The sequence below is a fragment of the Nelumbo nucifera genome, chromosome 4 (genome assembly GCF_055504915.1).
Source record: "Nelumbo nucifera cultivar China Antique chromosome 4, China Antique-T2T, whole genome shotgun sequence".
NCBI lineage: Eukaryota > Viridiplantae > Streptophyta > Magnoliopsida > Proteales > Nelumbonaceae > Nelumbo > Nelumbo nucifera.
This window is the reverse complement of record NC_142652.1, coordinates 41,645,001-41,672,385: the sequence shown is the minus strand read 5'-3', so window position 1 is coordinate 41,672,385 and position 27,385 is coordinate 41,645,001. Positions and strand designations below refer to the sequence as shown.

The 27,385-nt window shown below is 39.5% G+C and overlaps 2 protein-coding genes across 4 annotated transcripts; one reads left to right on the top strand and one right to left on the bottom strand.

Annotated features, from left to right (window-relative positions):
- Positions 1–235: 235 nt before the first annotated feature.
- ECHID (enoyl-CoA hydratase/isomerase D) lies at positions 236–24,228 on the bottom strand. Of its 3 annotated transcripts, none has more exons than XM_010277960.3 (10): positions 23,910–24,228; positions 6,583–6,860; positions 5,914–6,036; positions 5,592–5,693; positions 5,373–5,411; positions 5,188–5,286; positions 4,084–4,131; positions 3,631–3,726; positions 3,353–3,475; positions 236–579 (listed from the first exon to the last, which is right to left on the bottom strand). In XM_010277960.3, exons 2-10 carry the CDS (start codon positions 6,838–6,840, stop codon positions 463–465), a joined length of 1,005 nt encoding a protein of 334 aa, XP_010276262.1. In that variant the 5' UTR covers positions 6,841–6,860; positions 23,910–24,228; the 3' UTR covers positions 236–462. The 3 variants fall into 3 exon arrangements, with proteins under 3 accessions (XP_010276262.1, XP_010276260.1, XP_088760045.1); XM_010277958.3 differs by lacking the exon at positions 23,910–24,228 and adding an exon at positions 16,555–17,060; XM_088903919.1 differs by lacking the exon at positions 23,910–24,228 and adding an exon at positions 7,870–16,486.
- Positions 21,329–21,817, top strand: LOC148792226 (uncharacterized). Its single transcript, XM_088903760.1, has one exon. The coding sequence runs from the start codon at positions 21,329–21,331 to the stop codon at positions 21,815–21,817; it is 489 nt and encodes a 162-aa protein (XP_088759886.1).
- Positions 24,229–27,385: the final 3,157 nt, after the last annotated feature.

The window sequence follows — 27,385 nt, the reverse complement described above, 5'->3', positions numbered from 1 at the left end:
ACACCCAAATATGACCAGAGTGATAAATTACCGTCGGACCATAGAACCATTCTTGATCTCAAAAGCTTCATATGACATTTAAACGTTCAGCCAGAAATTAAAGTGTTCATGTAGCTTCTAATAATGAACAAAATCCTCACAAAATCCATATTAAACACGTATTTAGAGAAGCAGATTATTCAACACACCCAAGTTTTGGTCGAGCAAAGCAGAAAGCAACCACATCAAGCATGTCTTTAGAGAAGCAAATCAACTTGCAGACTTCATTGCAAATGTTGAACAGGAAGGTTATATGGATAATGATCGAGGAAAACTCTTGCATTTTATAGAAAGAACAACAATTGAGGATCGTTAGGGCTGCACTAACCCTAGTCTTTGCTAGTGCAATGTCTCCCTTCTTATACCCAAAAAAAAACAAAAGAATGCGAATGGGAATTGTGCATGGCATTGCAGTAATTTCTGCTAAGGTTTCCGAGGAAATTTTGAGAAATCCGGGCGTCTACGTTGCATATATGCTGTCCTTCCCTCACTTGCCTCTTCAGTGCCATAAAAAATGAGTGTAGCATTTCCACCAAGCTCCTATAATTAGGATCAAAACAAAATCATATTAACAATATTGCTTTTAAATAGCACCACAGGTACCATCATCTTGGAGCATGTAACCCATAATGTTGAACCATGTTCATATAAGTAAATAACAGCATGTGATTCAAGCAAGAGGCTTGCAATGTACAGCGTCTGAACCAAGGGAACCAAATTTTTTGTAGCTTGTATGAATTTTAATACAATCCAAGTAAATAATTCAAATCCAGCAAAAAGCGAATTATTATAAATACTGAAGTGCGGGAAAGATGAAGAGAAGACAACAAAAGAGATTTTGGACTTTCTGAATCATATGGGTGAATAAGGTGGTCTGGTTTATAATGTCAAAATTTGATGCTTACAAATTTGTTTTGGATTATTATTGGCTTAGTCAAAAATATGTAGACAATGAAAATGGTATTGTTGTTTTTGTTATATTCCTGCGCCTTATGGCTATGATTTTTAAGATATTTCAGGTCACTCTATAGATGGAAAAAATTAAATACTTGGACACTCAATTAGAGTCATATACAGTCAATTATCTGAAATGGGAATGGTAGATGAACTCATCTCTCTTCTAAGCTCAGTATTTTTGGATCTCTTTCTTAGATAGTTGAATCTGGTCACCTTCCCCTTCTGGTGTGTTCACTTGCTCTTCTTTTTTACAATACTCTTCTTCAGTCCTAATTTGACAGGAAATTTTCCAAAAAAGGAGGTTTGGTGTAGTCTGGTGCCTCCAAAAGTAAGAGCTTTTTGCTGGGATGTGCTCCAAAGAAGAAGACCAACTGGTGCATCTCTCCCCATGTTTGTAGCCTTTGTTTTTTCTTTCTTTTTGATAAGCAACAAGGAATTTTATTAAATGATTTATGTTTGTAGCCTTTGTTTTCTCTTTCTTTTTGATAAGCAATAAGGAATTTTATTAAATGATTTATGTTTGTAGCCTTTGTTTGGGATGTTGTGAGACGCTTACCCACTTATTAATCTCCTCGCTTTGTGTCTTTTATTTGGACTTGGTTCTCTTCTCTCTTTGGCTGCAAGTGAGACCCTCCCCTGGATGTGGTGGGTCTTTTTGATCCAAGTTTCTTTAGGCAACCAAAGAAGAGGGGTAAAATTACATGGAGAGCTACAAGGGCAGCTAAACTTTGGTCAATTTGGGAAGAACTGAACAACAGGATATTCAAAGGTGTTGAAGTCCAAGGAAAAGTTATTGATGGAATGACCATTAAAATTATACATTGGCTGAAAACTTTATAACTTTTCAGGAGTTTCTCAGTTGATGACGTACAAAGAGGTCGGAGTGCAGTGGCAGCCTCTACTTCCTTGAAGATTGAAACCGAGGTTACTTGGACTCCTACAGCCCAAAGGGTGAAGTCAAACTTTGATGGGAGCTCTTTAGGCAACCTGGGCCCTTCTGGAGTAAGTGGAGTTTTGAGAGATGAAAGGGACAGAATCTTGGCTATGTTCTCCTGGCCAATAAGAGTGAGAGATTCACTGAGAGCAGAAATAATGGCTTTACTATAGGGTTTAAGATTGGCTAAACAGATGGGTCTTCATCAAATTGAGGCAGAAGAGGATTCTAAGCTAGTAATTGGTTGGATGAAGTCACAAAATTTGGAGATCTGGGTATATAGACAGCTGACAGCTCTCGAGGGAAATAAGTTGGCTAGCAAGGGAGCTAGGGGGTCTCTTTTAATTAGGTCAGAAGGTCGGCTAATGGATTATCTGATATGTTGGCAAAGCAAGGGACCTTCAGACAGGACTTGTTTTGGGCAGGATTGTAACTTAAGTTTTGCTTCTTGGGTCAGAACCCTCATGTTTGGTTGATAGTTGTATGTTTCATGTTAAACTAAATTCAATGAAAGTTACCATTTCCTATAAAAAGAATTATAGTCATTTACAACCATAAAGAGTTGAGGGTATCTCTCCCTTGTTTATAGTAATACAATCACTTTTTACCATTTACCACAAAAAAAAATGAGAAAAGAACTAGGACCCTTATGTTAGATTTCAAGCTTTTTTATTATAAAGCAACTGCAATGAATGTTTTTAATTAATGAATAGTAATCTGTCTTTAAGCTTTCAAGTTCCATTGAGCACTTGTGAGCTGCAGAGGATTTCCCTTTGGTTTCCTCTAAGTAACCTAAAATTTGACATTTACTCCTAATATTGTCTTTATCATCCACTAAGGTACTTAAGGTTGAATTTATTCACTGCTTTTCACTGTAAGGGAATAGAAGAAAGGTATCAAAAACATACTTGTCCTACTGTAAACAAGAAATAATATTTAGTGTTTATTTATTTACCTGGGGGAGTGGGAGAGGGGGAGGAAGACTATTATTGATCTTAAATTTCACCCTCTGTAATATTTAAGATTTATTTATCTTGAAATTTGGTATTTTAGGTGCTTTGAGAGACTTAAAAGTTTTCCCGGGTTTATTTATGGTTAAGTTCTATGCTTGATCTTCAAGTGATAATCCTTAAATTATGGTTTTAGGCTTTATGTATAGTAGCAAGCATAAAATATTCACGGTTGGTTCTATAACAATATCTGGAAGAATGTTTCTATTCACCTGCTTGCTTTCTAACACATCTGGAATATTTTTCTTCAACCATTTCCTTTTTTACCCTCATTCCTTCTTTAAGACAAAATTATATTACATTTGAACTCACCAAATTATCTCTCCCTATATGTCTCCTGTGCATATTATGTACAAATGCTTGCAAGCCACCAAATTGGGCAATATTATCTAAAAGGGCTGTTAAGAGATACCTGGAGGCCAGCATGACCATCATCAACTGCATTTAGAGAAGCTTTGAGAACCCGGATTGCAGTAGGACTATTCCTTAAGATCTCTCGGCACCATTTCAATGTTTCTTGCTCCAATTTTTCTTTCTGATACAAGCAGGAAACAACTTGGCCATTAGTTATCTTTCTACAATGGCTGGATCTACAGTCTAGAAACATATGAAACATGTAACTCAAAGACTAAAACATCATAATTATGAAAATGAAGGTATATCTTAGACATGATTCCATTATGGACTCACCGGTACAACAACATTCACTAGTCCCATTTTTTCTGCTTCATAAGCAGTATAAAATCTCGCTAGATACCACATCTCACGTGCTTTTTTAGGTCCAATCTGGTTAACCAGAAACAAAGTTTCAAATTTTCAAAACAAATGGAAAAAGGTTAAGTAACTAAAAAATAAAAAAAAAAAACACCAAAGAAACCATTCTCATTGCAGAGTATGTTCTCAATGAAACAATTAGCAACAATTTAAAGTCATCCAAAGTAAAACTAGGATTGGCCCATATTATGCAACATCCCAGGATAAACTAAAATAAAATAAAAACTTACAGATGCACATGCATAAAAATGTCATGGCTCAAGAAAGAACCCATTCCCATTGAAACCACACCATTTTGGTTCCATACCCATTTGCTTCATGAGATGATAACAGTTCTATGCCAAAAAGCATCTTACTTTATTAGCTTACCAAGCGAGACATTATGGAACATCCATAGCCGGCATCAAAGCTTCCAACCTGAAAGAATCACAGCACAGGAAGTAGATTTAAGTGCCTAATACATTTTATTAATGCAACTGTTTCAAGATAGTGTCTTTTATGCAATGTGTTGTTTTTGCAGAGGTTCCAACAAGCATGAAAAACAACTTAAACAGGAAGTAGTGGAACTGTAGAAGGTAAGCACATAGAGCATAAGACTTCCAAGATCTTCAGATTAGGAGATACAATTCTAACAACTTTTGAATAGAACTATTCTTGAGACTTCAAACAATAAGATGGCTATACAATAATATCAAGGGAAAAAAAAAAAAAAAAATGCCCCAGTGATAATTTGACGATATTTGCCCATACAGGGATATGAAAGCAAAACAATGCAGAAATAATATGCTTTAGTTGGCTAAAGATGCACAAAGTTCTTAAGGTTTTTATTTCCATTAATTAAAGCAACTCTGACACTTGAAGTCCTCTCAAACACAAATACAGAACCACTATGTCAAACATGAAGAAATATAGTTATCAAAAATGACCTTACTTGTCATTGAATGGCCAATAACAAAAATTAAACATCAAACTTAAAAGAGTTTCATGGCAGCATTATGCTGAATTTTAAGTCAAGCTTTCTCAAAAAGCAAATTGGTCAGAAGCCAGAAAAAATATGTTCAATTGAGGACACACTCATCTGCATAATTATGACAAGGGTGTCACATAATTTCTCTTAAGAAAGGCAGATTTCAGTGGTTACCATCCATCTTAGTGATCATTAACAACCTGCGAATTGTACAGAGGTTGTAAAATCAAAGACGCACTCATCTCCATAACTATGACAAGGGTCAGATATTAAAAAAAAAACACTGTAGATTTTAGTGGTTTCTATGCATCTTAATGATCACCAAAAATCTATGGATTGTACAACTACAAGGCTATCTGTATCAATGGTAACACTGGTTAAAACATAGTTTTCCTTTTGCTACCCAAACAAGCTATCCTCTGTTATATATGATTATTTTGACATCATTTAGCAGTTGAATTTACAAGTTTTGTAATTGAATATGATTAGCCATAAAGGATGAGAACCTTTGGGCCTGTCTGACCAAAAATAGCATTATCAGCTGCAATTGTTAGATCACAAACCATATGCAATACATGTCCACCTCCAACAGCATAACCTGCCACCTAGAAATGGTGAAAATAAATATTACGCACAGGTCAAGCAAAAAGATCATATAGAGAAAAAAAAAAGTGAGATAAGAAGAGTATACCATTGCTATTACTGGTTTGGGAAGACGTCGAATTTGTACCTTCATAAAGAAAAGAAAATTATTGGCAAGAAAAGTAGAATAATATGCCAGCACAAGAACCAATGCTATATAAGTGCTTGATTTTCAAGAAAGCCATTATTGTTTTGAAGTTGACGTAAAGAGTTCACGCATGGGACTTATATTCCAAAGAAAAATGGCTCAATCATGAAAACTAAATACCTGCAAATCCAAAACATTAAGTCGACCAAAACTTTCAAAGTCAACATATCCATCCTTGTCTCTCAATGCTTGATCTCCACCACTGCAAAATGCCTTGGTACCCTAATATAAACATGATTTCAACATTCCTTTTAGTGAAAGAGGGGCCCTTGAAAGATGCACCAGGCCTACTCTAAAATAGGAAAATCTGATGGTGTGAATAACTTAATGACCATACTAACTCAACTAATTAAAGATACAACTTCAAGCAAGAATTGGACAGTGTTTTACAGAAAAAAAAAAGGTCAAAAACAGAAGAGGAATAATTAGACAGAAAAGGTACCTTGCCTGTAAAGATGATGACTCCCACAGAGCTATCATCTCGAGCATCATTAAATGCATAAATAAGCTCTTTAATAGTCTGTGGCCTGAAAGCATTCCTCCTCTCTGGCCGGTTGATTGTAATCTACAAGCAAAGTGGAAGTAGAGTGGATTTAAAGCTCTAATAGAAATTGGATACAATAGTGGCATGTGCTAGTAGTATAATAGCAAACGGAAGTGAAAGAAAGAGAGCTAAGTCCAGGTGTCCAGGTGAGGAAAAGGTTATAGAAAAACTTCACCGTTTTTCCTAGCAAAAATGGAAGCATCTAATATCCATAGACCATAAATAAGCAAGATTCCCATGGCACTAGTGGTGTGTGCTAGTAGTATAATAGCAAACGGAAGTGAAAGAAAGAGAGCTAAGTCCAGGTGTCCAGGTGAGGATAAGATTATAGGAAAACTTCACTGTTTTTCCTAGCAAAAACGGAAGCATCTAATATCCATAGACTATAAATAAGCAAAGATTCCCATGGCACTAGCTGCATTCAAAGTTCTGCTATTTCACTCAAATTTCAATTGAAACTTGTTAAAGGGTGCTCTTTTTTTACAACTAACCATAAATAGGTTTCAACAATCAAAGTTTCATTTTCAGAAGAAAATTTTCTTTCAATATGCTTGGGTGAAACAGTACCTTAGCGATTGCTTCCCCAACGGCTTTCTCATAAATAATGTCCGTAAACTCCTTCCCTGATTCGTTGCAGCAAACTCTCCATTCAGCTTCGTGAGTCGGGACTTCACCGTGTATTTGATGGTAACTATCCTTCATAGAAGCATTGGATAGATGAACAAGTGGGCGTTCTGATGTTGAGTGAACGGGGACTAAATGATTAGCCACTGATGCTATTCTTCTTGCCACAATTTTGAGGTCATTATCTTCAAATAATGCCATTAGCAGAAGTATTGAGGTTTCTGCACAATAATCCAGAGCTTTGAATTCAGAACATGTCTGTCTGATACATCTAAGGTGTAAATGGATGGATCACCTACAATTGGTGAGCCTAAGGTTCAAAAAACAGTATCACATCATATCGGTAAGCTTGGATATGGATATTTATCATGATATACTTTAGATACGCATGGATATGGTGGAAAGATATGGATATGCTTGGATGCATTAGGAAACTCTTACAAGTCCCACAAATACATCAATAACAATAAATCTAGAGTTGAAATGGATAGGGAATAGGTATAAACACATAAGGAATGCATACTTTTATAGTTTAGATAAAGAGATACATTACAATTAATAATATTGGGAGTCTATAACATATACATATCATACAATAACATCACTAATAATAAATCAAACAATGTTTGAGCTTCAAATCTACTAAAGGTTCACTACAAGACGCAATAAATTGTTCTTAGATAATGACTTTGATAGATTATTAAGAGATCCATAGTTCATCCTTATAATGATATAGAATATATAAAATAAATGGCGTTTTTCAGTTTTCAATTTTTTTCATAAAAAACAAGAAAAATTTCATTTTTGGCATAAATTATTGTTAGATTAACAAGTTTAAAATATCATTGATAGATCTATTTATAGTTCTTTTCTGCAATGAAAATCATTTAAAATATCTAAAAACTCATTTATAGTTAATTTTTTATAATTTTCCATGGGTTACTAGGATGATCTATAGGAACTGCCAAAAATGTGGAAGAATAAGCATTTTTTCACCAATTCCAACAGTCATAGAGCTATGGTGACAGTCTTCACCACTGCTATTGAAGGGATGAGAGATCCATCATATGGATGGCTGAACCCTGCAGGAAGGTTGGGCGAAATTTCAAAAATTTCTCTCTTTCCCATGTGGAAATCGCATTCCCTATTTTAGAAAACTGCATTTTCAATGATCAACCTTGAAACCAAACCGGACCATATCTGAAACCAAAAGGGAAGAGAGGGATATACCTGATATGGAGTAACAGTAACCCCCAACGAAAGTGTTCACGCCCAAGGAGAAGACCAAAGACTGCTTCCACCGAAGATGGCACGGTGTAAGGTGAAGCAGAATCAGCAGGACGGCTCTTCAATAAAGTCTGTGTGTACGAGAAGTGATCGGACCATATCCAATAAAGTCTGGTTCCTCCTTTCTGATACACCGTTTAATTGTGGTGTAGCAGGAGGAGCTAATTGTGATACTATCCCATTTTCCTTTAAGTAGTCCCTAAATTCATCAAAGAGATATTCGCCTCCTCGATCTGATCAAAGGGCCTTAATGTGTCTCCCCAACTGCTTCTCGACCTCTTGCCTGAACTCTTTGAACTTTTCAAAAGATTCAGACTTGTGTCTCATTAGGTACACGTAACCATATCGAGAATGATTATCGGTGAATGTTATGAAATAAACGTGCTGGTTACATGTCCTAACATTCATGGGACCACATACATCAGTATGTATAAGGTCAAGTGTGCCTTTCGATCTCTCAGGCTTACCATTAAATGGTCGTTTCGTCATCTTACCCTGAAGTCAAGGTTCACAGGTTAGAAGATCTTCTACAGTTAGAAAATCCAAAGGACCATCCTTTACCAACCTTTTGATGCGATCTATGTTAATATGACCAAGTCAGTAATGCCACAGGCACATGGGATTAACTGTATCACGGGTTCTTTTCTTGAGGTTATTATCCGATGTAGTTTCGATTATATTTTTTTCCAGAGAATGATGGAGAACATAGAGACCATTCTCAAGTTCTCCGTATGCGAGGAATTTATTGTTTTTTTTTATAGTAATCATATTACTAAAGTGAATAGAATATCCATTCGCACACAGTTTTGAAACAGAAATCAAATTCCTTCTCAAATTTGGTACATAAAGGCAATCTTTTAATGTAATTGATCCTTCTCTGAAATACAATTCTACAGTTCCTATGGCTGTAGCTGCAACACTTGCAGAAGTCCACAAGTAAAGAATCACCTCTCCGTCACTCAGTCTTCTACTTGTCTTAAACCCCTACAATGTATTACATGCATGAGTAGATGCCCCGAAATCAATACACCAGGAAGCAGAAGTCACCAACATATTGGTTTCTATGACAAAGGATTCGAAATTACCTTGTTTCTTGGTCTCCAAGTACTGAGGACAGTTCCTCTTCCAGTGTTTGGCCTGCTTGCAGAAGTGACAAGTATCTGATGCTTTGTCCTTCCTCTGCCTTTTGGGCTTGCTAATTTTCTTCCGAGGCTTCTTTTTTGCCTTCCTCTTCTTCTTGCCCGATTTGCCACCCTTAACAAGCATGGCAATGGGCTCATCATTCTTTATCAGTTCCTCGGCCCTCTGCAACATATTGTTGAGTTCTTCGATGCTAACATTTAGCTTGTTCATGTTATAGTTCATGATGAACTGATTGAAGGAAGGAGGCAAAGAGTTCAGGATGGCATCAACCTTGGTGACATGATCTAGCCCAGATCCAAAAGCCTCCAGTTCATTGATGTGCCCCATCATCTTAAAACAATGGTCATGAACTAACTAGTTCTTGGACATTTGTGCGGTCATGAACTATCTCAGGACCTTCTGACGAGTAAAACAATTCTGCTCCTCATACATTGTCCTTAAACTATCCAAAATATCCTTGAACAATTTGATCTGATCGAATTGTCGCTGTATCTGATTATCTAAGGAGGCTATGATATAGCACCAGGCAAGAGAATTTTTCTCCTCCCATTCTTGATAGTCCCTCCTGTGGGCCTCAGAAGCCCTATCACCCGGACGATCCGGAGCAGGGTTCTTAGCTACCTTGTCCAATTTCTCAGACGTTAGGACCAACATAAGGTTACAATACCAGTCAACGTAATTTGAGCCCTTAAGCTTGTTGTCGTCCAACAGTTTAGCGAATTGTCCGTTTGCCATTTCTGATAAAGGGCAAAGAAAATATTAATCCACAACCGTATTTGATTCATGTTATCTACATAGATATGGCTTTTAATCTATGCTCAATTTCCATTTATTCATCTTTGAGATTTCCCTCCTATCTCAGTGACGGAGATTGCGAATTATGTCTTTGGAAATGTAGGAAATCACATAGGGTGCATGGAGCCAACTGTTTCAGCTGCATAACCCCACCACCTTCTGTGAAGGATCATATCCACTCATCTTATAAACTTTCCCTTTGGCCTCTGTCAGACAAGGTTCATTGTCATTTTAGGTTAAACATTTCTATCCAGTGAGTGCTCACTCATCATATTCGTGAACGCCAAGGTACCGTGAGAGTCTTCCATTTTAGGATAGGCCCCTCCCACATCGGTCTATGATGCCCCTATCATCTTATGAAACAATCCAACAGATCCAGCAGCAAATGGATAGCCCAATTTTATGGTGCATTTCCTCATTACTAAAAGACCCATCTTCATGTTAATGATGGAAGGCCTTTAGAGAGTTCATCACATGAATCTCGCTATCATATGCACTCATATTCCAATGGAGGGAACGAAATATTATGCCATAGTTTTATTTAGGTCTAACCAAAGTGGCTCCCATTGACTTTCTCAAAGCCAGATTTAGATGGGCCCTAAACGGCTAGGGATCTGCACGGTTCCTCTTGGGGAGGAAACTGGTGTGGGGCCCACCATGAAGGGAGATCATCCAATGATCTTAAGGACACCATGGCAATGATGTGCATTCAGCCATGGTGTGCGTAAGAGCCACTTATCGAATCTGCATAGGCCAAGTGCTTATGGCCCATGAACGTAGCACATCACACATCCATACATCACATGCATGAAATCCATAATTGATCCAATCAATTAAATAACTGTAGAACCCATAATTAAAACCCATATAATTTCATAATATTACCAATTAATATTATCTAGGTATATGGGCCGAACTGCAAAGAGCAATTGGGCCCATATAGCTTGTGTTGATTTGGGCTTAAAGCAGTTTTAACAGATTAAAACTGGGTTTTACAACTGTGGGCCGAATTGCATCTTGCAATTAACCATCAATCCCTCGGCCCATGTGGAAAAATTTAGGGCTGAGAACAGCCTCCATCGAACCACAGATTCAGTCCAACCAATTTGGTCCAATCTGGTTCGAATGGGTCTAGGATTTGATGTTTAATTTCAAGATAATGATCTGAAATTAAATAACTGATACAAGACAATCAAGAATCAGTAGGAGGGCAGTTCGTAAGTCTGCTACCCTACAAAACAAAGGTTAGTTCGCAGTATGCAATTTCCAAAACTGCAAATCACAGATGGTTGAACCCAAATCTACGAAAATCTCTCCTTTGCACTTTCTACTTCATCTTCGAATGAAATAAAATAGAAAACCTATTTTCTATTAATATTACATCAGATTTAAATCCTATACATTCCATCTAAAAATTAAAAATAATTAATTATAGACCATGAATGAATAGAATAGCAGGTGCGCAGATTCTTGTACCATTAAAGAATTCGATCTCCACCATACGAACAACCCAAAAATCAAGAAAAATATATAGAACAGTTCTAAATATTAATCAAATCAACTACCCAAAAACTGGGAACCGATTTCCCGGAAAAACATTAACTGCGCAAATCGGGTAGAACGCCTTCTACCCTTTGCGCAAATCCAGATCTGGCTTAATTCGGTTCAAGATTTGAACCTGGATCTGATACCACTGAAGGGATGAGAGATCCATCATATGCATGACCAAACCCTACAGGAAGGTTGGGCGAAATTTCAAAAATTTCTCTCCCATGTGGGAATCGCATTCCCTATTTTAGAAAACTGCATTTTCAAGGATCAATCTTGAAACCAAACCAGACCAGAACTTAAACCAAAAGGAAGGAGAGGGATATACCTAATATGGAGTAACAGTAACCCCCAACGAAAGTGTTCCCACCCAAGGAGAAGACCAAAGACTGCTTCCACCGAATATGACACAGTATAGGTGAAGCAGAATCAGCAGGACGGCTCTTCAGCAAGAACCGAATTCTTCAGCAAGAATATGATGGAGGACTGGTGAGCACGACTTCAGATTGCCTCTTCTAGCAAAAAGCAATATCAAGAACCGTTCTTGATCACTCCCACTAGTGGAGATCGAACTGGGTAGGGGCGGCAAGAGCAGGAAAGAAAAGAGCAGAGGACAAGAGCAGTCAAACTGTAAAGTCTCTCTGTGATCTGCGAACTCTGAACTCTGTTTTGTTGTTGTGTCTTTGGAGGTTCGCCCTGCTCTTCTATTTATAGCCTTAAAGAGAGGATCTCCTAATCCCATTAGGAGTTTCCTAATCCAAATCTTTTATTTTGATCTGGACTCTCTTTAAGAGATAAGGATAATCCCTTATCTTATCTGCAGATAAAGATCAGTCTTCCTAATCAAATTAGGAGTTCCTTTGATCCAAATCTTTATTTGGATATAGACTCTTTAAGTGGATAAGGGATAGGATAATCCCTTATCCTATTTGCTGATCCAAATCTCAAATTCGCCCCTATTTAATTAATCTTATTAAGCCAATTCAAATTGAGCTTTAGGCCCATTAAGTCTATGTGCTCACTTATCCTCTTAATTTGCTGCCCAGTTGGTTCTCCTTGTATGGCGTGAGACCCAAACATTGATCTACACATCAGCCACATGGGTTCAGCCCAGTCTCTGCTACAAGGCCTAGCCGAATTCACTGTAGGAGACAGTGAACCCCTGAGTCCATCACCATGTGATCTTAATGGGCCCAACATTTACACTAAATGGTCCTTGGGTCCAGCCACCTTATGAAAACCCAAGGACTGTGGGCAGATGCAAGATTAGTCCATCAGGTATTACCATCAATGGTCTTACACTTAACCTCTCAGCCCATAATGATCAAACATTGCCCGACAAGAGAGGACCTCTCCCTCGACTGCAAGGTACAATGCTGCACTCTCTACTCACATGGATCCCGAGAATTTAAAACCTTTTGCAAACATTTTGAAACCATAATATATATATATATATATATATATATATATGTATATCTCTATATAAATATATTTTGCAAAACAAATTTCAAATGTTGAAATCGACTGCCGGCAGTTTTAGGTTTCCATCAGAGAGAGTGCATCCCCGATCATTCACTTTGTCCGACAAAGGGGCTGATCCTGTCACTATGATCACCCACTCAGATGAATTCTCAGGCTGTCCCAACATACCCAGGTTTTGACCCCCTCTAAGGATCTCACTGATTGGCATATCAAAAATAGCTCAATCCGACACCTAGTGTAATATCATAATCGAGACTAGGGGTCAGGTGTAACATTCCAGTTTTGCCCATCTATCTCCAAGGTCCAGGGCAATACTGGAATTCTGGTTCAGTTCAGGGTTTCAAGAAAACCCACAGTACATGTACCTCAGGTCTCACCCTGGAAACTGAGACAAGCCACCCCAACCAACTTGGCGGCACATCAGTGTCAGCCTTGTCAAGATAAATCTTCCCAGATCTATCCAATGGCTGTGAAGATTCTAAGCCAACACGAGTCTCACATGTGTCCAATTTAAGGATATTACACAGAAACACACCATAATAACATAAATCAAATATGTACTTTATTCATTTACATTAAATGTCACAATGTACACATTCTGATTGAAGCTAAGGGCATACACTATCTAACAGCTATAACCTTAGCAACTGCCAACATAGATCCATGACCACCAGCTCCACATACCGATTCCTTTGCCAAAAGCCAACTAAATAACATGGTCATTCAGTGATGGAAGAATTGTTGGCCTTACTCCAACGTGTAAAGCTTGCAAAGCAGTTTGGGTTCCAACAGTTGGAGGTGGAAGGGGACTCTTAGGTGGGAATTTCATGGACAAGAATTAATACCCAAACCCCTTGGATCTAATAAACACACCTTTTGGGAGATTGAAAGTATAACAAGGGAGCTAACTGTCAACTTTAAATGGGTGAGGAGAACTGCTAATGGGATGGCAGATACTCTAGCTAAACAAGGGGCTTTTAGGAATCAATTGTTTTGGGCAAAATTGTAATCTTTTGTTTGCTTAGGTTGGAATTTTTTCCACCTTGATGTATTCTTAAAATTTTCTTTAATAAAATTTCCTTTTGTTGATGAAGAAAAAAAAGCTGACTGAATAGCTTCATGAAAGTTAGCACAATCCTCCTACTCTTTGAACTATGAGGTTCCTCCACATTTGAGACAATAAAGTTCTCCATCCAATGCTATAGCTGGACTTCATTAGAGGATGGAGTGCTATAGCTGGTTCCTCTTCCTCTTCTCCTACAATTCAGAAAAGTTGGTCCCCACCACCTAGCTTTAAAGTGAAATTGAACTTTGATGGAAGCTCTCTACTTCTCTAGGTAACCCAGGCCCCTCAGGAATTGTAGGTGTTTTCAGAAATGAGGAAAGAGTTCTGGACCTTGGCTCAGGACCAATAGGGATGGGAGACTACTTAAAGGCAGAAGTAATTGCTTTACTCCAAGGTCTCAGACTGGCAAAGCAATGGGGAATGCAACAGTTAGAAGTGGAAGGAGATTTCAAAGCTGGTATTAGGTTGGAGGAATGTTGAGCCCAATCAAAAAGATAAAATATGTTTAGGCTTTAGGATCTTTAAAAAGAAGTTGGTTTTTTTCTTTTTTGTGAGAGTATCGATGACTTAAAGCTGCATAACTTATTAACGGAGATTAGCAGTTCCAAATTACAAATTCCAACTTAGAACTTGTAGTTCTGTAACACTTAGAAAGTTGGAAAGGTGCAGACTGTAGAACCCAGTTGTTATCCTTACATTTATTTGTTTAGTAATGTAATACCGACCAGAGCATAGTAGTTCCAACTTAGAACCTGTAGCTCTGCAACACTTGGAAAGTTGGAAAGGTGTAGACCTTAGAGCCTAGTTGTTATTTTCACACTTTTTATGAGGAAAAAACAAAGTAAAATCAATATAAATACATTAAGTTGGAATGTGTACGAAAGAAGGCCTAAGAAGCCAAGAAATGGAATTTAACAGTAAATTTTGTTTTTTTTTTCCTTTCAAATTACAAGAATGCCACTCTCTACCAACTCTCTCTCTTTTGCTTTTTTTCTTTCAAATTACAAGAACGCCACTCTCTCCTACCAACTCTCTCTCTCTCTCTCTTGCTTTTTTTCTTTCAAATTACAAGAATGCCACTCTCTCTCTCTCTTTTTCTTACAAATTACAAGAATGCCATCTCTATCTCTCTCCTTGTAAATTACAAGAATGCCACTCTCTCTCCAACTAAGGGAGACCTTAGCTCGGCATCTCAGCTGCTAGGGAACTTGCAATCAAAGGTAGTCGAGCTCAAGCCGAGCCGAGCTCAAACTTATGAGCTCAAGCTCAAGTCTCTAATTTGAATCGAACTTGAGCTAGACGACACCTCGACCATTGAAGGAGACCTCGGCTCAGCACCTCGACAACTGAAGGAGACCTCAGTTCGGCACCTTGTCAACTAAGGGAGACCTCAACTCGACACATCGCCTGCTAGGGAAACCTCAAATTGACACTTCAGTAGCTGAGGGAGACCTTGGCTCGGCACCTTGGCTGCTAGGGAGACCCACAATCAATGGTCTCATGAGTCAAATCAAGTGTGTACATAGGGTGTCACCTCGGCACGGCACCTCGGTCACTGAGGGAGATCTCGGCTCAGCACCTCGACAACTGAGGGAGACCTCAGCTAGGCACCTTATCAACTAAGGGAGACCTCAGCTCGACGCCTCGCCTGCTAGGGAAACCTCAGCTCGACACTTCAGTAGCTGAAGGGGACCTTGGTTTGGCACCATGGCAACTGAGGGAGACCTTGGCTCAACACCTTGGCTACTTGAGAGACCTGCAATCAAAGGTAGCCAAGCTCGAACTTCCGAGCTTTTGACTGGAGCTGAGTCAAGCTCGAGCTCAAGTCTCTAATTCGAATCGAGCTCGAGCCTGATAGTTTATGAGCGAACCCCTGCAACGTAGGCCCCCTCCACTAGTTATATATTAAATATTTACAACATAATTACAAAAGGATTGCTCAACCAGCCAAACCTGAGGAGGGAGCTTGAACAGGGGATCCAGCCCAGACCCTCTAACCCCAGCCAACAAAACCGGCACTCTCAAACAACCGAGAAAAAAGTACCCAAAACCGAAACCTACAAGCTAGTATAAGGGCCCAACACCCAAGCTTAACACCCTTAGAGCACCACCTTTTTGCCCCTTCCCCCTCTTCTCCTACCGCGGGTACAAGAAGTGCCCCTGGCCCTATATTGCACTACCACATTGCCATAAAAAACCAAAATTCTTTTGGCTTTCCTGCAACCAGGTAAGCAATCTAAGCTATCGAAAAACCGATTACATTCCTCACTAGTGACAGAAGCTATTTTCTCCATGGATGCTTGATTGCTCTTCTTCGAGGTTTATTGAGCATCTTGGTCCCGCAAAATTTTGGATTTGACCGGCTCACGAGCGTTATCCTCTCCACGGTTGTTATTTTCACACTTATTTGTTTAGCCATGCGGTACTACTGGTTACCACAGGAACAAGCTAATGAGCTATTAAGAGTTTAAAACTGAACTTCGAAGAAGAAAAAGCCATTAAAATTTAAGACTGAAATAAGCAAATATAATCATTCTTTAAAAATCAAAACAGGGCATGGAATTAGGAAGAAGAAAGAGGAAAACGAGACTTACCTGTTGTTCGTCAGTTTCAAGTTTGAACTTTGAGATCTTTGGGGCAGTGGCAGTCGGTGGCTCAGCACATTAGTAAAGCCTTCTTCTCCAGTCAAGTTTACTCTCACTGTCTCACAGTCTCACCCTGCCTCTCTCAATCTCAATGGATGTTCGCTAATCGCTACGATAACGGATAAAGGCATCTATTATATATACTAAGGCGGGAAGGGCCTTCGTCAAGACGACGTGGCCTTCTCTTCCCGCAGGATAAGGTATCGTACGTGAATTCTTTCTTCTCGTGCGAATATCTCTTCAGCAGGATAACGTATCCGCACGTGAGATCTTTCTTCACGTGAATCTCTTTTTTTTTCCTTTTTCCTCCTTTCCATTCTCCCCTCCATCCATCGTTCAGCCACTGTTTATCTTCCCTGACCTTGCAACACCCGAACAACGGCGGCGCGACGATCTCCACCTCATTTCCAGTCGGATTTTCGATGGTTTCTCACGAGCCGACCATAGCGAGATCTATCGGAAGTATCCCTATGCTGTTGAGAGAATTTATGGGAATGCTAGTTACCATTAGACCTGTTCATGGGCCAGGTGGCCCGACGGGCCGGCCCCCGGACGGGCTTGAACAGGTATATTGGCCCGCGGGCTTAACCTCGGGCCAAAAAGCCCGGCCTGCAATAAATTCAAACCGGGCTCGGGATTTGTTAAAATAGCCCGGCCCGAGCCCGGCCCGGCCCGACCTATAACTAAACCTAAAAACCCTAGTTGAATACCCCTCTTTTTTTCACCTCTTTCTCTTCTTTTTCCAACCAAATTCTTCTTCTCCACATACTCTTTCCCTTTTTTATATTCTTTTTTAATATAAATAAATTTTGAATTTATATATTTTTTTAATGTAAATAAATTCTGATTTATATTGATTATTGAATAGGGAAAATTTTTAATTTTTTTTATTAGGTCAGGCTTCGGGCTTGGGCTCGGGCCTAACATATTTCTGTTAATAAAGAGTAAAAGCCCGGCCCAAGCCCGGCCCATGAACAGGTCTAGTTACCATGAGAATAGGTAAATTAGTAATTATATATTAATTTATTTTTACTAAAAATTAAAGCACGGGCGTGAATAGGTGAACTGCCCAGAACGTGTCCAGCCCATAAACTGTCTCAACGATCTATCCAGTTGGGCCCCAACAACCAAAACCACGCCTCCATCCTTGGAGGGAGACCCAATCTTCTCCTCACACCGATCTCACATGCACATCCTATCATGCATTGGGAACATCTCCTGTATTTATAAATTATTATTCACGGGAGATGTTCTCAATGCACAGTGGATGTACCTGTGAGGCGCCCATGTGTGAGGAGCAGATCCCATTCCCCTTGGAGCCTTGGAGGATGCCAAGTCACCATCTCAACTATTGGGTCATCAACAAATCATAAATTAATTAAATATTCCCTCTATTTTTATCATTGAAAAAAAACCCATTTACCTTTTAAATAAAATATGCAAACACCTAGGCAAGGGGATGGCGGAACTCAGCTTCAGTCAGTGCAAAGCCCGTTCATACAACCTTTATCACGTTGCATTGAGAATATCTTCCCATGAAGTACATAGGTATTTAGATATTTCAAGTGTAAGACTGTACAAGCTGTTAGAGCGGCATTCGAACAGGCCTTGCACTGACTGAAGCTGATCTCGACCGGTTGGAGATGTAAGTCAATGGGGAAAGAGATGGAAATCCCTGTTCCTATCCCCACCAATAGGGATAGGGCATTTCTCATCCTTGTAGGGATCCCAATTCTCCACCAACTTTTTTTATGGTGCCATTTTATTTAAAGAGTTGGAATTAAGTAGAAATCAAAAATAGGGATAAGGCATTTCCCATGTTTGCAGGGATCCCAATTCCCCATTTTTATATGATGCCAAGTTCACTCTATTTTTAATAACTTCTACTCCATTCCAACTTTTTTAAATAAAATGATTACAATTTACAAATCCAAATATATTCAATTATATTTTTAAAGATATTAACACAAATTCAACAACTAATTCATAAGAAAAACACAAATACTCAACATAAATCTCCAAGTTTTAGACCTCAAGACCTTAAACTCTTTTTTTTTTTCTTTTTTTTTTTTTTGATCAATAGCAAAAAACTTTATTAATGAATAAGTTTTGTGAAACTTTCATAACAAAAGGGAAAGGTAAACTATCTTAACTCCCCAACAACAAAAGAACAAAGAAAGAAGCTAAAAATTAGCCCAAAACAGAGATTCCTTAAACGCCCCTTGCTTGGCTAACCCATCAGCCATTGATCAGTTAGCACTTCTCTTCACCCAATTGTACTTCACCTCAATCCCTACTCAGCCATTTAATTTTTTTCTTTTCATTGTTGTAACTCCACAAACCACTGTTGTCTCCGTTCAGCCACCCAATCACCACCTCTGAGTCCCTTTCAAGGTCCAAGCATCTAATGTAATTCTCTTTCTCTTTGTATTCCTTCCAGAACTGCTAAAATCTCAGCCCTAAGAGAGTCACCCTCTCCAATTGGACCTGAGGACATTGCAGCAAAAACCCCATCCACATTCCTAAACACTCCCCCAATCCCAAAAGGCTCTAGATTCCTTAGCTACTGCCTCAAAATTCAGTTTTATGAATCCAGAGAGAAGGGGGATCAAAAGGGCCTAGGAATCCTCTTACATTGGGCAGAGGTAGCTATCTTTCTCCACTTTCTCAATAAGTTGACCTTAAACACATTTATCAAAAACACAAATATCTAGGGGATGGTTTTCCATCCCCATCTCCTTACCAACAAGGATGAAAATTTCCCCATCCCAGTCCCTACGAGAGAAAACCATCCTCATACTTGCTCCATTTGGAGTGGATCCCTGAAAGATTGATGAAATGGAGAAATTTGACATTCCTAAACACACCCCTTCCATTAAATTTCCTGTAATTGAGATGCTGAAATTATGACTATGCCCTTATAAGCCATTAAGACAGAAAATTATATTTCAAAGTGCCACTTTATGACTATTTCCTTATTAAATATCTACAATTATTCAAGGTGACTGACAACCATGTTGAGTTTCTTGATCTCCTTGTTGGGAGGAACTTTAATATATGGTTTCCACAAGTAAAATAGAGATATAAGTTGAAAGAATTAGGGAATTTGTCTAAAACTCACCATGGGTTTTTAGCATTTCTCTTAAACTCACCACAACCTTTCAAAATGTCTAAAACTCACCATGTCACTAACTTGTTGTTAAACAGACTAACAGGTGTTAATATATTACCAATTTAACCTTTATAGAAAAATATAAAATATATACAAAATGAATTAACGGGTGTTAATATATTACCATTTTAATATTTAGACATGAAAAAGGAAAATTTAAAAAAAAAAATATTTTCAAATATAAAATACATAAAAACATAGAAATTACAAAAAAAATATAGAAATTTATAGAAATTGCAAACAAAATAAAAATTTATTTTCAAATTATAGAAACTATAGAAATTGAAAAACAAATTCAGAAAATAAAAATTATAAAAAAAACACAAAAAATTATAAAAAAACACAGAAATTGCAAATAAATAACAAAAAATACAGGAAAATTTATAGATTGTAGAAAATAGAAAATGTAAAAAAAAAAAACAGAAATTATAAAAGACATCGGAAATTATAACAAAACACCAAAAATGCAAAAAAAAACAAGAAAATTGAAAACTGAAAAAGACCATTTTTCCTCTAACTCACCATTCAAGGGTAATTTGGTCATGAAAATTGTTATTTAGGCTGACAACCTCTGTTAAGAAGCATTAGCGGTGCACTAATGGAAGGTGAGTTTTGGAAAATAAAAACTTACTGACATGGTGAGTTTTAGACATTTTGAAAAGTTGTGGCGAGTTTAAGAAAAATATTGAAAATTCATGATGAGTTTTAGACAATTTCCCAAAACATTATATTAGCAATTTCCGTTGAGAAATTTAACAGAAGGGTGTGCATGTTTTATTTGAAAGGTGAAGGAGGGCTTATGCAAAGGTCAAAGCACAGGAATAAGTAATTTTTCATTTAACTTTCGTTCTTTTTTAATATAGGGGTAATTTGGTCCTTAGAAAACTTCTCACTTCCCTATCACTGGTTTTACAATTACTTTACACATATAACTAAATTTGCTAATAGAACAAAGTGGATATTAAAAATAAATAAATACCTAACCCGTAACCTTACCAATTGCGTTAAACAGTTCAATGGTTCAACTAGTTAGGTCACCACATTGTTGTTCGAGTTAACAGTTTTTTTATAGGCAAGCATCTTAGTGGTGAAATTAATGGACCCAAAATTCCTGTGTAAGTGACGAATCAACCAAATTGACCATTGACCAAGATGAAAAACACTGATCCAAGACCAATGTTTTCAAAACTACTTGAAATAGCCTTTCCCTCTATAAGTCAACTTGTGATATCATAAATTAAATAATAAAAATGAAAAATAATATGAAAAATCATAATACTTGTACAAAATGGGGCATGTCTCTGGTATTAAATTTTTATCATATTAAAAAAAAATATGTATAATTAATGAGAGTTATTGTTTATTCTAACTCATAACTCAGTAACCAGGTCAAGCAGGTCAGTGATTCAACCATTTGGATCATCAGGTTGTAGATTATGCCAACAAATTTTGTAACAAAGTGGTATGTATTTAAAGAGGCTCAGGAGTCAATCAGCTTCATACTATTCCGGCAAGTTTAAAACATTGATACAATCTACAAGTAGCCAAGCTATGAGTGTTTGGGAACCTCCTTTTAGAGACTCTCTAAAGGTAAACATTGATGCGGGTTTTAAGAATCCTTTTTGTGCGTCTTTTGAGATTGTGGTGAGGGATCATCAAGCTCTTTCTGTTACTGCAAAATCGGGTATTTCAAATGCTGGGTCATCTCTAGAAGCAGAGGCTTTAGCGCTGAAAGAAGGAATTAAGTTGGCATTAAAATCGGGTGCCAGTTCTGTAGTTTTTGAATCAGACTGTCAGGAAGTCTTATCTTCACTGAAGAACAGAGGCAAAGACTGCTTTATGCCCATTTTCTTTTTGATTCAGGACATTTTAGATCTTGTCGAGCAGTTGATGTTTTCTTTTTCTTTTGTGCCCAGATCCGGTGATGCAGCAGCCCACATATTGGCTTCTAAAGGTTGGTCTCTGTCCCATGAAAGGATAGAGGCCTGCCCTTCGTGGTTGGAGGATGTGTTGGCAGCGGATAGGCTCCCTTTTGTTTAGGTTTCTTTTAGTCCTTGTAGTTTCTTCTTGCTTGTTGTGTCTGGATGCTTTGTTATATTTCTGTTTCTATTTTTTTTTTTTGGTATTTATTTCTAGTTTATTGGTATCTCCTTTGATTACCCCAAAACAAAAGATATAATCTACAAGTTGGAAGATTAAGTTAGGGTATATAGGTAGAAAGGCAACAAATCCACCAATCCACCAGTATGCCATGCTTTCATTACTTATCTTTATTGCATGGGTTTTGGATACTAAAATTATTAACTGGCATGATCTCAAGTTGTCATGTACAATGCATATTTACATTTGCTAGTAAAGACAAAAGTGCAAATACATCATATGTGCAATGCACTTTGGGATGGTGTGACCATCTTAGGCCATTACCCAATGTTAGTCCAAGCTATCCAGGGTTCTGGGACGGGTAAACCAAGTGCAATCCTAACCTTTGAAACTTTTTCACAGAACATGGCCACCCTCGTATCTTTCCATCTTCTCAAGTTACACAAATTTCAAAAGAAAGGGCAAAAAACAGCCATTTACAAGGACAAAGATAAGGGTGGCAATTTTTCACCCAATCCACCCAATATCTAACCCACCAATTTATTCGACGGGTTGATCATCCATTGGGTCAATTTAAATGGGTTGGGTTGGGTTGGGTTGTGGATAACCATTGGGTTAACCACTAAAGATACGAGTATGAATTCGTTAGGCATGCCATGGCTAGGTGTCTCTAGACAAACTGTTTTCCTTGACAATGGTCTTGATGACATTGCTCTATTCCTTTTTTAATGATGTAATAAGGGATACGCATATGACAGGTATAGGTAAAATACTGTAGAAATTGATGAATACAAAAGAGGTATTAAATGTTATAAACTAACATTATTTGATTTTATTAGTTATTTATTCTGGTATGTAATTTGTAATTGTGGCATGCCAATTTTCAAATATTTCAAAGTCATAAAAATTAAGAAAAAAAATGTATTTGTTAAAAGAACAGATGAATAAAAATGGAGTCAAGAAGTAGTGGTGATCCTTTGGTAAATCCATTGGTGAACATACTTTTCTGCTTTTTATGTGCTTAAAAAATTAAAGTTTCTATTTTAAAATCATTCAAAGAAAAAGAAAAGAAAAGAAATGAAGCAAAAATATCAACTTATACATCAGACTAAAATAATAGGATAAAGGCCAACAATGTCTTGGTAAACCCCTGCTTGATAGGTCTAGTTCCATATGTTAAAACAAGAAAACCTTGGATGGAATTTAGGTTTGAATTTTCATTTGTTCTGAAGTTTTTATCCTAAAATCTAGATACATATCATATGATTAGGAACAGACATGATTGTCTGAATCATGTTTATACTTCGATGCCTCGGACCTTATGGTTCTTAGTTTCTGTGTGTCCTGTTAATATCTTAAATTTGTGCAAATTTTTGTTATTTAGGAGAAGGTTCTGCCAATGCAACAATGCTCTTGCTTCCCAAAATAACACACCAACCCAGCCACATCAAGCATAAGAGAACCTATGGATTCTTTGCTCGGTAAGTCCATCCCTTCTCATATATGATATAATGGTGCAAACAAATGACAAATTGCTGAACCTTTATTATTTTAATTGATGTTCTTATTGGGTGTAAACAGCAAGGAGACCAAGGGTTGACGGAAAGTGATTGCTCAAAGAATTGCAAAAGGACGAGCAAGAATAACTCCTTTACAATTGTCGTGGTTTTCGTGGAATTAGAGTTTTATTCAACAACCCCACAAGGATTAGATTCATTGCTTGTAAAGGCGGTGGTTTTCATGGAACAGATGTTAGTTTTTCTCCAATCTAGGTATCAAGTGCGTGTAGACACCAAGATTGGGCACTCAAGGTGAGCGCTCCTATGAGGGTCGTGTTTGTTGATGAGGATAGAGGATAAGAGAAGATTAATGGCATTAATGGGGTTGATGAAGTTTGTTTCTCACAATACATAATCATGTGGATCTAACCAGTGACAAAGCAAAAGAATCAGAGAATGAACACTCGTTAATCAGCTATGAAACAAATATGAAACAAGGGTTTTATAAGAATAAATGGATAAGGAGAACTTACAGCCGACAGCTCGCTGCAGTGCTGGACGGAATTACAGCAGCGAGTGATGAAGCAAGAAGCGGTGGTCGGAGTTGCAACGGCAAATGGAGTAGTGGTAGCGGCGATGCTCTATGACAAGTTGCAACGGTAAAAACAAAGAGGGCTTATTTTAGGGTGTAAGCAGCGGAAGGCTGGGGTAGAGAGTGGTCTCATTGAAAACAGAGAAGGGTCATGTTAAGAGGGAAGGGAGGATCTTCTTAGGTCGAGGATACGGAAAAGGTAGGGAAAAACTCGGGGTGTACTGTGGGAATGCTAGGTGACAGATGGCTTGGGATTGGATGAGTTCTAATGTGAGTAGGATCTCTATTTATGGATGAGGTCCCGAGATCTTAAAAGGTAGGAGATGAGTATATTCGCTTCATATCGAGGAAAGGAATATTTGATTCGCTGTCAATTATTGGATGTGCTAATGGGGTATTGTCATGTGTCTCATGAGGATCTTCTCAATGATTGGCTTTCCTTATCCTTGAGATCCCTCATTACTTACATGCGCTACTACTTTTTTGCGCATCATAACTAATCCTATGTGATAATGGTGACGTCACCGCTCGACAGTCGATACTTCGCCAGTTCCACGTGGCGGCTCGCAAAGTCCTTTGCTGTCGTGGGTTTGCATGTGTCCAGGCACACGCGAGCCTAACCGTGGGCTCAGCCTATTGTCCTTTCTAACCCGTCATCAAGAGCGGGCTCACGGGTTGTGAGTTCATCACACGTCGTAGAGGGTGTGGCTTCATCACTTACTCAAGTGAGCTTGGGTCTCTTGGATGGGTCTGTTATGGTCACACCATCCGGCAACGCACTGCGGCGCAGTCATAGGCAGCAGGCCGCACAGCAGCAGGCACCGCCTGGCAGCGCTGCACAGCAGCACGCACTGCCGATAGCGCGCAGCACGCACCGCCAGGCAGCAGCGTGCACCGCACACACTGCACGACAGCACGCACCGAGCACACGCCGGCACCGCACGGCAGCGGCACCATGAGGCACGCGCACGCACTGCGCGGCAGCAGCACTATGCGCACGCACCCGACAGCAGCAGCAGAGCGGGGCCCACACGACAGCTCATAGGGGTGGGCCCATCCTTATCTTGACACATCAAGCCAACTCGCCGTCAGCTTACCTTATCCTTATCTTATCCCTTATCCCTTATCTTTATCTTATCTTAAGTAAGAGTGAGTTACCATTAAGAGTAGGTAATTAGGAGTTTGAGTTTAATTAGGAATTTCCTTCTGTAATCTCCTATTTAAGGAGCTACGAATTGAAATAAAGCATTCAGTTTTCCAGTCAAGAAAAGAGTGAGGAGAGTTCGGGTGGTCTCTTGGACAAATCACCCCAAGGGAGAGTTCGGGTGGTCTCTAGGACAAATCACCCATTCAGTTTCCACAATAGGGTCTGCACGCAAGGGAAGGCGCAAGGGGAAGCAGGGCTTCGTACTGTGGACCGACCCGTGACGGGATCCTACGCGCGGGACCATAACAAATTGGTATCAGAGCCAAACGTCATGGGCGATATGAAGCAGCTGTCTTCCAAGGTCCACGAACTGGAACACCAACTTGCAGAAACCAGCATGGAGGTTCGTGAAGTCAGGGAAGACGTCAGGGAGATGCGACGCCTGCTGGAAGCATTCCTCTCCAACAAAGAAATGAGTTCGGAGGGAATCACCAACATGAACAGACGCCGTCCGGACTGGGCAGAGGCATGCAGCGAACAACAGATCGCTGCCCCTACAGCCACAGTTATTTCCAAGGATCAGCCCACGGAGGATGAAACTGTAAAGTCTCCTCCTTTGGCCAGGGACGATGTCATGAACATTATAGTAGAACCTACAAAATGCGCTCCTTTGACGAAGACAGGTGGGCTTGGCGATGTTGCTGGGGCTTTACCGAAGGCCTTGGCTCGGTGTGGACATAAAGTTATGGTTGCGGCACCACCGTATGGTAACTATACAAAAATCCAAGAAACAGGATTGCGCAAGAGATGTAAAGTGGAGGGGCAGGATATAGAGGTAATTTTCTTCCAAGCTTATATTGATGGCATAGATTTTGTGTTCATGGACAGCCCTATGTTTCGTAATATTGAGGAAAATATATATGGGGAAGGCCGAGAGGATATTTTAAAACGCATGGTCCTCTTCGGTAAGGCCGCTCTTGAGGTCCTCTACTGTAAGCATACCCAGTGCATTCTTATGATCCACAACATAGCACACCGGGGTTGTGGTTCAGTACGTGATTTCTGTTATGTGGACCTTCCACGAAACTACTTCAAACTATATGACCCAAGAGGTAGGGAACACTTCAATGTCCTTGCGGCTGGCCTGAGTGCAGTAGAGCATGCAATCACTGTAAGCCATGGCTACGCCTGGGAGCGGGAAATAAAAGAACGTGGCTGGGGTCTGCATCAAATAATCCAGCGTTATGCACTGAGAGACGGGGCAGTCCCTGTTGTTCATACTGTTGGTGGACTGAGAAATTGTGTGCAGCCGTTTGATCCATTCGCAGAATTCCAAGCCATGTATCCAGAACACGAGCTTGAGGACAAGCTCGTAGTCCGGGAGGGGTGTAATGTTATGGTCACACCATCCGGCAACGCACTACGGCGCAGTCATAGGCAGCAGGCCGCACAGCAGCAGGCACCGCCTGGCAGCGCTGCACAGCAGCACGCACCGCCGATAGCGCGCAACACCCACCGCCAGGCAGCAACGTGCACCGCACGCACTGCACGGCAGCACGCACCGCGCACACGCCGGCACCGCACGGCAGCGGCACCATGAGGCGCGCGCACGCACAACAGCGGCACCATGAGGCGCGCGCACGCACTGTGCGGCAGCAGCAGCAGAGCAGGGCCCACACGACAGGTCATAGGGGTGGGCCCATCCTTATCTGGACACATCAAGCCAACTCGTCGCCAGCTTACCTTATCCTTATCTTATCCCTTATCCCTTATCTTTATCTTATCTTAAGTAAGAGTGAGTTACCATTAGGAGTAGGTAATTAGGAGTTTGAGTTCAAGTTGGAGTTTGAGTTTAATTAGGAATTTCCTTCTGTAATCTCCTATTTAAGGAGCTACAAATTGAAATAAAGCATTCAGTTTTCCAGTCAAGAAAAGAGTGAGGAGAGTTCGGGTGGTCTCTTGGACAAATCACCCCAAGGGAGAGTTCGGGTGGTCTCTTGGACAAATCACCCATTCAGTTTCCACAATAGGGTCTGCATGCAAGGGAAGGCGCAAGGGGAAGCAGGGCTTCGTACCGTGGGCCAACCCGTGACAGGATCCTACGCGTGGGACCATAACAGGGTCTTTCTGAGGTTTATTTAGGTTTGGGCATTTACTGGACTTGGTGGACCGCAGGTTTATCACGATTTTGCTTAATGCATTGTTGGTTCATCGCAAAGGTGGCGGTGTGCCACAAGTTCATCGTAGCGTGGGAGGTGATTGCAAGCTAA